We start from the raw sequence: 15,674 nt of genomic DNA, 5'->3' as shown, positions 1-15,674 counted from the left end.
TCCCCGTATCTCTTTTGGGGAATGTAGCTTGCCTTTTACCAGACATGCTAAATTCTTTAATATTTATGAAACTTAAACAAAGTATTAACTGTGCGGTTTCAACACACATTGTCCACGGTAAATTCTATATAACTGCCTTGGTTAGTATACTGAATAAATGTGGTTATATATTGAATGCATTTCATGATTACATACGTTGCTTTAAACAATTATTTTATCTCTTACATTTTTAATACATGACTGCATAGTCTAACAGAATAGAATAGATAACTTCACCATTGTGGTCCAAATCTGAATCCAAAGCGGGGTAACAGCAAATATAGAAGCACCAGGAGTGTTGGCTTCTAATAGATACACATTATGTAAAGACGGTGTAAACGTCGGTGTATTGTCGTTTAAATCAGAAACCTAAACCAAGATAATTTTACGTGTTGAAGGAGCGGGGGATCCTCCCTCCCAGGCTGAAATAGAGATATTGTACGATGGGATTGTTTCACGGTCGAGAACATCACTCATAACCAAATTATAATTATTCCTGCAAGACTTTGGAAGTTTAAACGGTCAATCTACGGGAATTTGACACTGAACAACCTCATTTTTCCCCAATCTAAACCGATTACATAGATTACAGCTATCACAGTCCCAGGATGCGCATCTTCGGGGACCGTGCTGGATACCGACGGCATCTCTACCTCTGGGACATTATAATTCACATCAGTTAAACCGACGTTAATTTTGGTATGTCGTGTCATACCGGGTGGAGCGTTGTCCACAGCTTGTACATCAAGTTCATAAACACTTGACTCTTCAAAATCCAGTGCACATTCAACTGTAACCTTTCCAGTTACTGGGTCCAATCTGGACAACTCGCGAATCCTGTGGGAAACTTGACTTGTGAAAGAATATGTTAGCTCAGCGTTAGTAACTTCATCCACATCAGCAGCGTTGATTTTTATTATTAATGTATCTTTCAGGACGTTTTCTGCTACAGTCGCCCTGTACATTTCAAGATCGAGTACAGGTGCGTTATCATTCCCGTGCACGACTGTAATGATAACCCGAGCTGAGCCGGATCTGTGTAGAACCCCACCGTCAATGGCCGTCAGTACAAGATGAAAGGTTGACTGTCGTTCACGGTCCAAGGACTTCTCTGATTGCAGCTCAGCACTTTTACTTCCATCCCTTCATGTCTGCACTTAAATGCCGAAATGCTCGTTTGGACTGATCTGGTAAATGTTGATTGTGTTTGCGCCCAGGTCCGTTGGCGTGCGCTCTCGAGGGGGAAGAGCGCCCCTGGCGCAATTAATTCACTGATTTGCAGCAAAAACCAATCCTTTGAAAAACAAGGTGAATTACCATTCACATCGAGTATCTCCACTGCAACGCAATGCATTTTCAATGGATTATCGAGCGCTATTTGAAAAGAAAGGGAATAGGTACAACTGTGTTTACAAAACTGTTCTCTGTCGATTCTTTCATTAGCTAACAAAATACCATTTTCCACATTTACGTCCATGTGTTGCTTCCTGTCATCAAAGACCAGCCGAAACTTGCGAGACGATAATTCCCAAATGTTTAGTCCTAAATCCTCAACGATATTCCCAGTAAAGGCTCTATTTTTTTATTCGTTCATGGGATGTGGGCGTCGATGGCGAGTCCAGCATTTATTGCCCATCCCTAATTGCACTTGAGAAGGTGGTGGTGAGCCGCCTTCTTGAAACACTGCAGTCCCTGTGGTGAAGGTTCTCCCACAGTGCTGTTAGGAAGGGAGTTCCAGGATTTTGGCCCAAAGACGATGAAGGAACGGCGATATATTTCCAAGTCGGGATGGTGTGTGACTTGGAGGGGAACGTGCAGGTGGTGTTGTTTCCATGTGCCTGCTGCCCTTGTCCTACTAGATGGTAGAGGTCGCTGATTTGGGAGGTGCTGTCGAAGAAGCCTTGGCGAGATGTTGCAGTGCATCCTGTGTATGATACACACTGCAGCCACAGTGCGTCGGTGGTGAAGGGAGTGAATGTTTAGGGTGTTGGATGGGATGCCAATCAAGCGGACTGCTTTGTCCTTGATGATGTCGAGCTTCTTGAGTGTTGCTGGAGCTGCACTTATCCAGGCAAGTGGAGAGTGTTCCATCACACTCGTGATTTGTGCCTTGTAGATGGTGGAAAGGCTTTGGGGAATCAGGAGGTGAGTCACTCATCGCAGAATACCCAGCCTCTGCCTTGCTCTTGTAGGAAAAGTATTTACGTGGCTAGTCCAGTTAAGTTTCTGGTCAATGGTGACCCCCAGGATGTTAATGGTGGGGGATTCGGTGATGGTAATGCCATTGAATGTCAATGGGAGGTGGTTAGGCTCTCTATTGTTGGAGATGGTCATTGCCTGGCACTTATCTGGTGCAAATGTTACTTGCCACTTATCAGCCCAAACCTGGATATGGTCCAGGTCTTGCTGCACGCGAGCACGGACTGCTTCATTATCCGAGGGGTTGAGAATGAAACTGATCACTGTGCAATCATTAGCGAACATCCCCATTTCTGACCTTATGATGGAGGGAAGGTCATTGATGAAGCAGCTGAAAATGTTTGGGTCTAGGACACTGCCCTGAGGAGCTCCTGCAGCAATGTCCTGGGGCTGAGATGATTGGCCTCCAACAATCACTACCATCTTCCTTCGTGCTAGGTATGACTCCAGCCACTGAAGAGTTTTCCCCCTGATTCCCACTGACTTCAATTTTACTAGGGTTCCTTGGTGCCACACTGGGGCAAATGCTGCCTTGATGCCAAGGGCAGTCACTCTCACCTCACCTCTGGAATTCAGCTCGTTTGTCCATGTTTGACCAATGCTGTAGTGAGATCTGGAGCCGAGTGGTCCTGGTGGAACCCAAACTGAGCATCGGTGAGCAGATTATTGGTGAGTAAGTGCCGCTTCATAGCACTGTCGATGACACCTTCCATCACTTTACTGATGATTGGTCCAATTCCACACTATGGTCCAATTCCTTGGGAATCGAGTAGCGAATTTGTCCCCAAACCAAGTCCGACGCACAAAGCAGGAAAATAGAAGACTGATGATTGTATTCACCATTATTCTGGACTGGATTTTGTTGTAAAAATATGAAAGTCTCTGCTGGTCATTTATATTAACCGGACTATTGTGCCACAATAAATCGATCGCCGATATTAATCCGAGAAATGCAAAGATTAAACCTGAACCATATTTCTGAACAAGGCCGTAGGCAGGCATATCTATTTAAGAGAATGCCACCAAAATTTCCAGACACACATGGAATAATGTAGCTCATTAGAAAATCAGCATAATATTTGTTATGCAGTTGAGAACGCTAATATTCCTCACAATTATATCTCCTGCATCAGCACCGGATGCATACGAGATATATTTACCTTTAATTAGTCATAATTTCCAGGCTTGCATGATACAATCTAGAGGCTGCCATGAGGAGCAATAGATGAACAGCTACACCGCTGGGCAGCAGCGTAAGCCTGCTGCCAGTATCACTTATCTTCAGCCATGCCATGGTGTCCCAATTACTTGGCCTCGGAATTCGTCGGGTCGCTGTGCCCAACGATATAGCAAGTGTATTGGTGAAGACTTCCACTGTTCATCTGATCGTAAATATCAAAATACCAAACTACAATCTAGCTTGTCGCTAAGCCACGCAAACAAGAGGAACCACTCCGGTTGATTCAAATCTCTTGCAGTATTTCTGCTCAAAGCTTAATTTTAGTCTCCTGCAGATCTTGAATACCTTCTCTTCTCTTTCTTCTTGAGTGTAAAAGCAATGGGATAATTCCTCTGCTGCATGGTGTGAATTGAACATAAAGTGTGTTGCAGAATCCCAAGTCGAATTCTGAGCTGCAGTGACTATAAAACAATGACAGGAAGTTCGTTTAAATTACTTTACAACCAACACATCAATGAGTTTAAATGCCCTTGTTTATAAGGCAGATATATAGCTAATATAGTTGATCCTGGAACGAAAGCAAATAACATTTTTGGAAAAACTATAAGAGTAATTTGAGAGATGACATAAGTGTGGCATGCTTGGGGGCAAAAAAGTGACTTTGGACCTATGGTTCCCAAAGCTCTCCACCACTGGGGTTTTCCTCGTTTCTTTTCTGGGTTTGCTGTAATTGATAGAGATTGATTGCTATAATTAATCAACAACTACATTATCAATGTATCATGCGACTACCAGGATGGTAGAAGACGAACTAGATGGACTGTGGTCTTTTTTTCGTCTACAAGTTCCTATGTTCCTATAAAAGTTAAACCTGTCTGCAATAATTGGGAAAGAAAAGTGTAGCGCGATGCAGGCGCCCGAATGAAGGTTAATATGCCATTACGCAGCACCGTTTAAAGGTGGGAAATGCGCACTCCAGACTTTTTTATCCTCCCTGTTACTGTTCTTAGAGTCGAAGAGGCTGCAATGGAAGTTCAAGTCGAAGCATTTAAGAACAATTATGAAAAAAACTCAAAGTAACAACCAGCACAACCTCATAATCAAAGTGATGAGGTGCAAATATCCTGCAAAAACTCCTAATCACCACTATCAAAATTAATTATTTTATTGAGGGTAGGAACGCTGGTCGTGCCGTTGGAGGAAGGCGCGTATTGTTAAAAGATCCATTATGAGCATTTCATGTGCTCATGCAGTGATGGTGGTGAGTACTTTGTATCGGTGGCATTCGTCGTACAGGGGAGAAGAATCGTTCCATGAAAACGTCCCGTTATTACTTGAAATAACGCCACATTCAGATATAAAAATTTATGTTAATAAACCTTTCCCTTCATTTTCATTTATCAGGACTCTTCTGTCCAAAATGAGCCAAAATTGGCCAGTCTTGCTAGTAAAGCATTACGGTAAAAAGGTCAATTTTTTGACACGAGGAACTTCCTTTCTGATCAAGAAATTAGTAGTTTGTCTGCATCTGAGTTATATTTTCCCAGTTGTTTACGAATAAGGAGCCTTTATCTAAGAAAAGCTTTGAATCGGACTGAAATCTCCATCCAAGCATTCGATTTCACCGGCCTTAGCCACGGCCTTGCTGTTGACCGCCTCTGTAAAGATCTGATCATGTGTTCCAGTTGAAGTAGAGGAAATGGCTCGCGCACAGCGAAGACCAATGAGGTTGGTTCCCTACATGGGACTATCATGCGTTGCTTGGCATCATTTTGACCGTGGATTGGTCAAGATTCCTTCGTGCAGAAATTCAGATGAGATGTCCAAGATTTCAAAGCTTTCTTGGCACCTGACAACAATTGAACTATAGCCTAGTGAAAGCCATCCCTAGTAATTCATTTGAAACATATTCTTGGAATACTCCACAATATGTTTTCTTGTCATGCCTGGAGGTGCTTTGTCATTACTCAACAGGGAAAATGCTTTAGTGGAGTCAGATTTGTTTTTATATTTTCTCTGTGCCATTTCGTTCCGTTTCTCTTTGTTACCAGAATTGTTCTCGTTGAGTCAAAATTGGGTTTCGTCCCTGCCCTCAATGGGATTTCACTTCTATGAACAACACCGTGAGGCATTTCGGGGAATCTCACTTAATCTTTGCAATTATAAATTTAAACAAAGATAACGTTCGATAATTGGAAAACATTTTCCTCAACATAGGATATGCAGAATGATCTAGTCTGTGATGTAGATTACATTATATAATACATTGAATCGGATAGCAGATTCTATCACTCCATCAGACTGCAAAATCCAAATTTAGCTCAGAGAATTACAGCTATGTGCAAAAATATCGAGGCTAAGCTCACGCTTTTGGCCGAGGTATGGCCTTCAAATAAAAAAATGAATTCGGTCATAAAAAGACATTTCAGTTCACAAATGTAATCATGCTGCTGTAAACTATGTCATTTTTTAATTTTGTTTATTTTGTTTTAACTCCTTATTTTGAACATTAAAAATTTTAGTAACTGAGGAAAAAATGGAACACGGAAAGATTTCAGATAAGCATATTGAATTACGTGTAAGAATCCGGTGACTGGATTGTACACTCACAATGTCTTATACCCTCATTGTGACACAGCAGCTAGAGAGCGTGACACAGACTGTGACAGGTGAGTGTGACGCTTTTAGCATTGAGAATGTTATCACCTCCAGGATAACAGATATTTAAGCGAGATTTTTGCGAGTCACGGGTACCCAATTTATTATCAAATAGATTACTTCACCGACAGCTCAGTGTATTACGTAAAGTCAGAAGCAAATCTGAGGAATGATTTGATTTTGACCAATTCTATTGCATTACTTATATATTATTTGTGGATAATATGTAATATTTTAAGAGGGTATTTATTTTTAAAAGTCAATGTTGCCACTACACGGAAAAGAAATCCAAAGATATTAATTCAGCTTGGTATCTAATAGAAATGTTTTCGTTCTATGAAACGTTACAGTCATCGCTGAAAGCGCCCCTGGCCCTGAACTTATGCCTTGTCATACTAAGCAGTTCGATATACATGCGATAAAATACAGCATCGAAGAGTGGAATGCGAAAGGAACATGTTGATAAGTACTTCATCAAAACAGTATTTGAAACGAGAAAAACCCATATTTCATGCAAATGTCAATACAGTATGTTCTACTCAGGGGTGTCAGAAAAGTGGCAGGTACATTCAGCATCACTGGCATGCAGGATCATAGGAGCAGCAGTATGCAATTTAGCCAATCAAGACTTCTGCTACCAAGGTGCGGATTTAGTCAAATCAACAAAACTTATCCTCTAATTAAACATATAATATATAACTCTTCATCAAATTCAATTACCTGTCGACATAAAAGTTGCTGTCTAAATTATGTCATCGCGTGGCTGTTCCGGACATTCACATCACTGAAAGGCAAAGTAGGATGACAGGGCTTTAGAAACAGAAAATCACTTTTGGATGATTCTGGAGATAAACACACGGTATAACGATAACCTTCAGTCTGACCAAGCCCAGTAGAATTGTAAGGCTCATTTGATGCAGGTCTCTGATTGTAGGCATCATTCGAATTCTTCTGTCTGTAACAACAGACTGTAGAGCTGTAGTCTTCAGCAATATTTCTGTTTTGTTTATACTTCAGGACGACCAGAAAAATGATGGTTACCAGAAACAAAAAGGAAGTTGATCCTAAAATAATGATTAAATAACGATTGAGATCTGAAAAATATCCCGAATGCCTGGGTTCGTCACTTCGTTCAGAAGATTTTTCTGTAACATTGGACAAGATTGAAAAGAAGATTGTGGCCGTACTGGAGAGACTCGGCTGTCCATTGTCCTTCACACAAAGGACCAATCTTTCTGTGATGATGTCTTGATCTCTAAAACTTCGAGTCGCTCTGATTTCTCCAGAGAGAAGCCCCACGGTAAACAGAGTAGGGTCAGTGGCCGCCAACATTTGGTAGGAAAGCCTTGCGTTCTGACCGGAATCGGCATCAGTCGCGATTACCTTAGACACCAAGTATGCTGGATATACCGACTGGGGCTCAATCTCCACAGATGCTGTTCTGTTCCACGTTAAAGGTGAAACAATAACCGGAGCATTATCATTTTGGTCCAAGATAATAACATTCACGATGGCCGTGCTGCTTAGCGGGGGCGATCCAGCATCTTGAGCTTGAACTTTGATCTGGAAATGTTTCAGTTGCTCATAGTCAAAGGAGCGCAGTGCGTAAATGTTCCCATTTTTGGAGTTAATCGTGACGTAAGCAGACCCATGCCCTTCTTGCATCTGACTCTCCACAATAGAATAGATGACTTCCCCATTCTGGTCCAAATCGGAATCTAAAGCGATAACACCAAATATAGAAGCACCAGGATTATTGTTCTCCATCAGATACACATTATATAAGGATTGTGTGAACCTCGGTGCGTTGTCATTTATATCAGAAACAGAAACCAAGATGTTTTTTCGCGTTGAAAGAGGGGGAGATCCTCCATCCCAGGCTGAAATAGAGATGTTGTACACTGGGGCTGCTTCACGATCGAGAATATCACTCGTAACCAATTTATAATTGTTCCTCAAAGACTTTTGAAGTTTAAATGGAATATCTACGGGTATCTGACACTGAACGTGCCCATTTTCCCCCGAATCCAGATCCGTTACACTGATTACAGCTATTACCGTCCCAGACTGCGCATCTTCGGGGATGGTGCTGGATACTGACGTCACCTCTACCTCGGGGACGTTATCATTCACATCAATTAGTCCGACCATAACTTTGGCATGTGCTGCCATACCGGGGGGAGCTTTGTCCACTGCTTGAACATCAAGTTCATAAACACTTGTTTCTTCAAAATCTAGCACACCTTGAATGCTAATCTCTCCAGTTACTGGGTCCAATTTGAACAAATCGCGAATCCTTTGGGAAACGTGCCTTGTGAAAGAATATGAGAGCTCAGCGTTGGTACCTTCATCTAAATCAGCAGCGTTGATTTTTATCACTAGTGCACCTTTAGGTCCGTTTTCTGGTACACTGGCCCTGTATATTTCATGATCGAATACAGGTGCGTTATCGTTGCTGTCCAGTACAGTAATGATAATCCGAGCTGTGCCAGATCTGCGAGGACTCCCACCGTCGATGGCCGTCAGTACCAACTGAAAGGCAGACTGTTGTTCACGGTCCAAGGGCTTCTCTAATAACAACTCGGCACTTTTACTCCCGTCGCTTCTTGTCTGCACTTTGAGGCCGAAGTGGTCGTTTGGACTGATTTGGTAATTGCTGACAGTGTTTGTGCCCACGTCCGGATCGTGCGCGCTCTCGAGAGGGAAGCGCGCCCCTGGTGCAATTAATTCTCGGATCTCCAGTGAGAATTCGCGATTTGAAAAACTAGGTGCATTATCATTTATATCTAGTATCTCCACTGCGGCACGATGCATTTCCAGCGGATTATCAAGCGCTATTTGAAAAGAAAGTGAACAGGTAGAGCTTTGTCTACAAATCTGTTCTCTGTCGATTCTTTCATTGACAAATAAAATCCCATTTTCCACATTTACCTCCATGTATTGCTTCCTGTCATCGGAGACCAGCCGAAACTTGCGTGACGGTAATTCCCAAACGTTTAGCCTTAAATTCTCAGCGATGTTCCCAACAAAGGCTCCATGCTCCAACTCCTCGGGAATTGAGTAGCGAATCTGTCCCGAAACCAGGTCCGACACACAAAGCAGGGAAATAAAAAACGCCCCGCTCCTGCGTGTATTCGCCATTGTTCTGGGCTGGATTTTGTTGTAAAAATATCAAAGTCTCTGTCAATCGGTTATATTAACTAGAGTATTGTGCCTCAAATAACTCGATCGCCGATGTTCAACCGAGAAATGCAAATATTAAGCCTGAACCGTATCTCTGAATATGGCCGCACAACAGAAACGCAGACATTGAATCTCTCTGTCTGTCTCTCTTCGATTCTGTTCTGCGTTTCACTGATGGGGGATGGGGTAGATCCTTTGCAACGTCTCAGCTTCTAATTGGTAGACAGCGACGCAAAGAGTCTCAACCAATAACTGCACCAACCATTTCTTAAAGCTGGACTTATTCAGATTTATAATACAGCAAACCTCTATATTTAAGACTATGCAACCAAAATCTCCAGACACATATTAGATCGTGTTGCTCATTTTTAAAACCAGCTTAATATTTTCTATTCAGTCGAGATTGCTGATGTTCCGCATAATTATATCTTGTGCATCAGCACCAGGTCCATTCCAGATATATTTTATCTTTAATTAGTCTATTTTCTGGCTTGCATAATACAATCTAGAGGCGTCCATATGGAGCTTCCTATAACAAATGCACAGACACCACGCTGGGCAGCAGCGAAAGCCTGCTGCGAGTATCACTTATCTTCAGTCATACAATACTGACCCAAGTGCTTGGCCTCGGAATGCGTCGGGTCGCTGTGCGTAACGATGTACTACGCGCATTGGTGAAGACATCCGACGTTCAGAATTTCAAGCGGATCGTAAGCACAAAAATACCAAACTAGCAATTAGCTGCTCGCTAGTCTAAACAAACAACCGGAACGCCTCCCTCCCCCATGTTATGACCTCCTGCTCGTCATTCTGACTCTTCTCTTCCGACGTACCAAAAGCTTTTGAGTGACGAACTGAATGTGGAAGAATTAGATGTGACGTTATCAAAGTTATTTTTTCCTATTTTGCCTGATCTACTTTTTTAACTGAAAGAATGGTTCAAAAGATATTAAGGAAATTCGAATAATTTATTTAGACCGAGCATGGCACTATTGTACGCACAAGAAGTTGTACAAGCGAATTGCGAGACTCCGCTAGATGTTTCATTCAGTCAATTGCAGAGGGCGTTATGAGCATTAAACTGGTATATTTGTTATGTATCATTAACGTAAAACATATTTACCAAAATAGAAAAGATTGGAATGGTTGCTTTCTCCCTTGTCCAGAAGTATAAGTGTTAGACTATAATTTTCTCTGGATGTGAAAAATGTACGGTATTGCATATTGGTAAAGGAAATATTAAACTTGAATACAGAGGTTGGGTCCGGATACGCAAAAAGCAACAAAAAAAAACAGATTTGGTTGTGATCGTTGATGACTCATTGAAAGTATTCAGCGAAAGCAAGAAGACTAAACAAGTTCCTGGAACAATCGCAAGGAACCAAAGACGCAATTGTTGAATTGACGACAATAAAGTGCAGTAGATTCCAATCTCTTGCAATATTTTTACCCAATGCAAAATTTTAGTCTCCTGTAGATTCTTAAGACCGTCCCTTCTTCTTTTTGAGTGTGAAAGCCGTGGGATAATTCTGTTGCATGGTGTGAATTGCACATACAGTGTGATGCAGAGTCGCAAATCGAATTCTGAGCTGCAGCTACTACAAAACAGTGACAGGAAATTCATTGAAATTACTTTGCAACCAAGACATAAATGGGTTTAAATATGCTTGTTTATAAGATAGCTGTTTTGGTTAATCCTGGAACTAAAGAAAATAAAATTTTGGTATACTGTATGTGATTAATTTGCGTCATGACATTTGGTAAGTGTAGCATGCTTGGAAGCAAAAAGGCGATTTTGGACCTATGGTTCCCAAAGCTCTCCACCACTGAGCGTTTTCTCGTATGATTTCTGGGACTGTTGTAGAGGAATTGATAGAGATTAATTGCCATGATTAGTCAAAAACTACATTATGATTGTATTATGTGATTGTATGCAGGAGCACCGAAAAAGATTGGAGGCAGGATGTATCCCCTCTACACCTGGCTCATGACTCCAGGCAGGAACCCGGGTACAGATGCGGAGCACCGATATAATGAGAGCCACAATCACACCAGAGCTCTCATTGAGCAAACCATAGGCGTCCTCAAACAAAGGTTGCTGTGCCTGGACCGATCCGGTGGAGTCTTACAATTTAGCTCCCAGTGAACCTACAGATTTGTAGTGCTTTGTTGCATGCTACACAGCTATGCCATTTAGAGAAGCCAAGCCTGGCAGCTAACACAGGAGGAAGAAGTGCAGGAGCAAGATGAAGAAGGGGCGATGAAGAAGAGAATGATGAGGAAGACCAAGGCCGAACATTGCTGCCAGCTGCCAGAGCTGTAAGGCAAAAAGTTCTTAAGGAGAGATTCTGCTAAGCAAACCCTCCGCCTAGCACAGTAAAAGTCCTACCATTTGACCCACTCCGTCCACTGACTTTCTGAATGCCCTACAACATTATTACCACATAATCCTGGGGCTAACCATTGACCAGAAATTCAACTGGACCAGCCAAATAAGTGCCATGGCTACTGGAGCAGGTCAGAGGCTAGGTATTCTCTGGTGAGTGAGTCAACTTTTGACTCCCCAAAACATCTCCATCACCTACAAGGCATAAATCAGCAGTGTGACGGATTACTCTCCATATGCCTGGGTGGATGCAACTGCAATAACACTCAAGAACTTCGATACCATCCAGGACAAAGCAGTCTGATTGATCAGCATCCCATCTACTAGTGTAAACATGCATGCTAACAACCAACCGAGATACCGTGGTTGCAGTGCGTACTATCTACAAGATGCACTGCAGCAAGTCACCAAGGCTTCTTTGGCAGCGCCTCCCAAACTCATGACACCCATCATCTAGAAGGACAAGGGCAGCATGTGCATGGGAACTCCATCAGAATAGAAAAACAGAATATTTTTTAAATGGTGAGAAATTATTAAACGTTGGTGTTCGGAGAGATTTGGGTGACCTCGTAACAGAAACACAGAAAGTTAGCATGCAGGCACAGCAAACAGTTAGGAAGGCAAATAGCGTGTTGACCTTTATTGCAAGAGGGTGGGAATACAAGTGTAAGCAAGTCCTGCTACAACTGTACCGGGCTTTGGTGTGACCAACTTTTAGTATTGTGCACAGTTTTGATCTCCTTATCTAAGGAAGGATATATTTGTCTTAGAGGTGGTGAAACGATGGCTCACTAGATTGATTCCTGGGATGAGTGGGTTTTCCTATGAGGAGATTTGAGAAAAATCGGCCTACATTCTCTGGAGTTTAGAAGAATGAGACCTGATCCCGTTGTAACATTTAAGATTCTGAGGGGGCTTGACAGGATCGATGCTAAGTGGTTGTTTCCCCTGGCTGGAGAGTCTAGAACTAGGGTAGTCTAACATAGAACTAACATAGTCTCAGGATAAGGGGTTGACCATTTAAGACTGAGATGAGATGGAATTTCTTCACTCAGAGGGTTGTGAATCTTTGGAATTCTCTACCCCAAAGGGCTGTGGCTGCTGAGTCGTTGAATATATTCAAGGCTGAGATAGATAGATTTTTGGACTCTAGGGGAATCAAGGGATATGGGGATCAAGCGGGAAAGTGGAATTGAGGCCGAAGTTCAGCCTTGAACTTATTGAACTGCGGAACTGGCTTGAGGGGCCATATGGCCTAATCCTTCTCCTGTTTCTAATGTTCTTCTGTTCTTATCACCTGCAAGTTCGTCTCCAAGTCACAGCATCCTGACATGGACATATATCGCAATTCCTTCACTATCACTTGTTCAAAATTCAGGAACCCCATTTTGGGAGTCCCCTCATCAAATGGACTGCAGCAGGGTTCACAAAGAAAGCTCGCCACCACCTTCTCAAGGGCAACTAGGGGTGGAAAATAAATGCTTCCCTTGCCAGCATGCATAAATCCCTAGAATGAAAACATTTTTTTAAATTAACAGCAGTACCCAGTAGTAGCAACAGCTAGCATTACAAAGAAACCTGTATTGGCAATATCAACCTGTAGAAACGTGGATTGGCAATGTCAACAAGGAGTTCAATGAGGAGTGTAGAAGAGCATGCCAGGAGCAGAACCATGCGTACCTAAAAATTTGGTGCCAACCTGATGAAGCTACAACTCAGGACTACATGCATGCTAAACAGCGTAAACAGAATGCTACGGACAAAGCTAAGTAATTCCACAACCAACGGATCAAATCAAAGTTCCACAGACCTGCCACATCCAGTCGTGAATGATGGTGGACAATTAAACAACTGACGGGAGGAGGAGGCTCTGTAATCGTCCCCATCCTCAATGATGGTGGAGTTCAGAACGTGAGTGCAAAAGACAAGGCTGAAGCGTTTGCAACCATCTTCAGCCAGAAGTGCCGAGTGGATGATCCATCTCGGCCTCCTCCTGATATCACCACCATCACAGAAGCCAGTCTTCAGCCAATTCGATTACTCCACGTGATATCAAGAAAGAGCTGAGTGCACTGGATATAGCAAAGGCTATGGGCCCCGACAACATCCCGGCTGTAGTGCTGAAGACTTCTGCTCCAGAACTAGCCACACCTCTAGCCAAACTGTTCCAGTACAGCTACAACACTGGCATCTACCCGACAATGTGGAAAATTGCCCAAGTATGTCCTGTCGACAAAAAGCGGGACAAATCCAATCTGGCCAATTACCATCCCAACAGTCTACTCTCAATCATCAGCAAAGTGATGGAAGGTGTCATCGACAGTGCTATCAAGCGGCACTTACTCACCAATAACCTGCTCACCAATGCTCAGTTTAGGTTCTGCCAGGACCACTCGGCTCCAGACCTCATTACAGCCTTGATCCAAACATGGACAAAAGAGCTGAATTGCAGAGGTGAGGTGAGAGTGACTGCCCTTGACATCAAGGCAGCATTTGACCGAGTGTGGCACCAAGGAGCCCTAGTAAAGTTGAAGTCAATGGGAATTAGGGAGAAAACTCTCCAGTGGCTGGAGTCATACCTAACACAAAGGAAGATGTTGTGGTTGTTGGAGGCCAATCATCTCAGCCCCAGGATATTGGTGCAGGAGTTCCTCAGAGCAGTGTCCTTGGTCCAACCATCTTCAGCTGCTTCATCAATGACCTTCCCTCCACCATAAGGTCAGAAATGGGGATGTTCACTGATGATTGCACAGTGTTCAGTTCCATTTGCAACCCCTCAGATAATGAAGTAGTCCGTGCCCACATGCAGCAAGACCTGGTCAACATCCAGGCTTGGGTTCATAAGAGGCAAGTAACATTCACGCCAGACAAGTGCCAGATAATGACCATCTCCAATAAGAGAGAATCTAACCACCTCCCCTTAACATTCAACGGCATTACCATCGCCGAATCCCCCATCATCAACATCCTGGGCGCCACCATTAACCAGAAACTTAACTGGACCAGCCATGTAAGTGCTGTGGCTACAAGAGCAGGTCAGATGCTGGGTATTCTGCTGCAAGTGACTCACCTCCTGACTCCCCAAAGCCTTTCCACCATCTACAATGCACAAGTCAGGAGTGTGATGGAATACTCTCCACTCGCTTGGATGAGTGCAGCTCCAACAACACTCAAGAAGCTCGACACCATCCAGTACAAAGTAGCCCGCTTGATTGGCACCCCATCCACCACCCTAAACATTCACTCCCTTCACCACTGGCACACTGTAGCTACAGTGTGTACCATCCACAGGATGCACTACAGTTACTTGCCAAGGCTTCTTCGACAGCACCTCCCAAACCCACGATCTCTACCACCTAGAAGGACAAGAGCAGCAGGCACATGGGAGCAACACCACCTGCACGTTCCCGTCCTGACTTGGAGAATATATCGCCGTTCCTTGTCGCTGGGTCAAAATCCTGGAACTCCCTTCCTAACAGCACTGTGGGAGAACCGTCACCACACGGATTGCAGCAGTTCAAGAAGGTGGCACACCACCACCTTCTCAAGGGCAAGTAGGGATTGCCTCGCCAACAACGCCCACATCCCATGAATGAATTTAAAAAAACACACAAAAACAAACACAAATTCGCTACATAGCAAGAAGGTTCATAAATCTCTCTGCACAAGCAGCACATGAACAAAGGGATAACCAACTAGCCTTTGCCAGATCAAAATATATCTGGCTGCTCCTGCGATCTGAATTTAAAATCTAACTACTCAAGCAAGAAGTAACCAAAATGTTCCTTTGCAGAACAAATAATATTTTCTTTAAAATCTGTGCCGAGAATAATTGTGCAATAGTCTTTAAAATGAGCTTTCAGCGAAAACAATCTTCGGAGAAGTGAGGACTTGTAGGGGGTGAAATTCATCTTGGGTGGCGGCCTAAAACGGGCAATAGCGCATCAGCCGCCCATTTTACACCCCACACGATTTTCTTTTCCATTGACTTCAAAGGAAACGAAAATTAGGCGGGGTGTAAAACGGGAT

The 15,674-nt window shown here is 43.2% G+C and overlaps 1 protein-coding gene across 1 annotated transcript; it reads right to left on the bottom strand.

Annotated features, from left to right (window-relative positions):
- Window positions 1–6,823: 6,823 nt before the first annotated feature.
- Window positions 6,824–9,217, bottom strand: LOC137332611 (protocadherin-10-like). Its single transcript, XM_067996569.1, has one exon. The coding sequence runs from the start codon at window positions 9,215–9,217 to the stop codon at window positions 6,824–6,826; it is 2,394 nt and encodes a 797-aa protein (XP_067852670.1).
- Window positions 9,218–15,674: the final 6,457 nt, after the last annotated feature.

The sequence above is a fragment of the Heptranchias perlo genome, chromosome 14 (assembly GCF_035084215.1).
Source record: "Heptranchias perlo isolate sHepPer1 chromosome 14, sHepPer1.hap1, whole genome shotgun sequence".
NCBI classification, from domain to species: Eukaryota; Metazoa; Chordata; class Chondrichthyes; order Hexanchiformes; family Hexanchidae; genus Heptranchias; species Heptranchias perlo.
The sequence above is the reverse complement of the archived record's forward strand: the minus strand, read 5'-3'. Positions and strand labels throughout refer to the sequence as shown.

Coding starts and splice junctions, on each gene's coding strand:
- LOC137332611 (XM_067996569.1), bottom strand. CDS start 9,217: ATGGCGAATACACGCAGGAGCGGGGCGTTTTTTATTTCCCTGCTTTGT.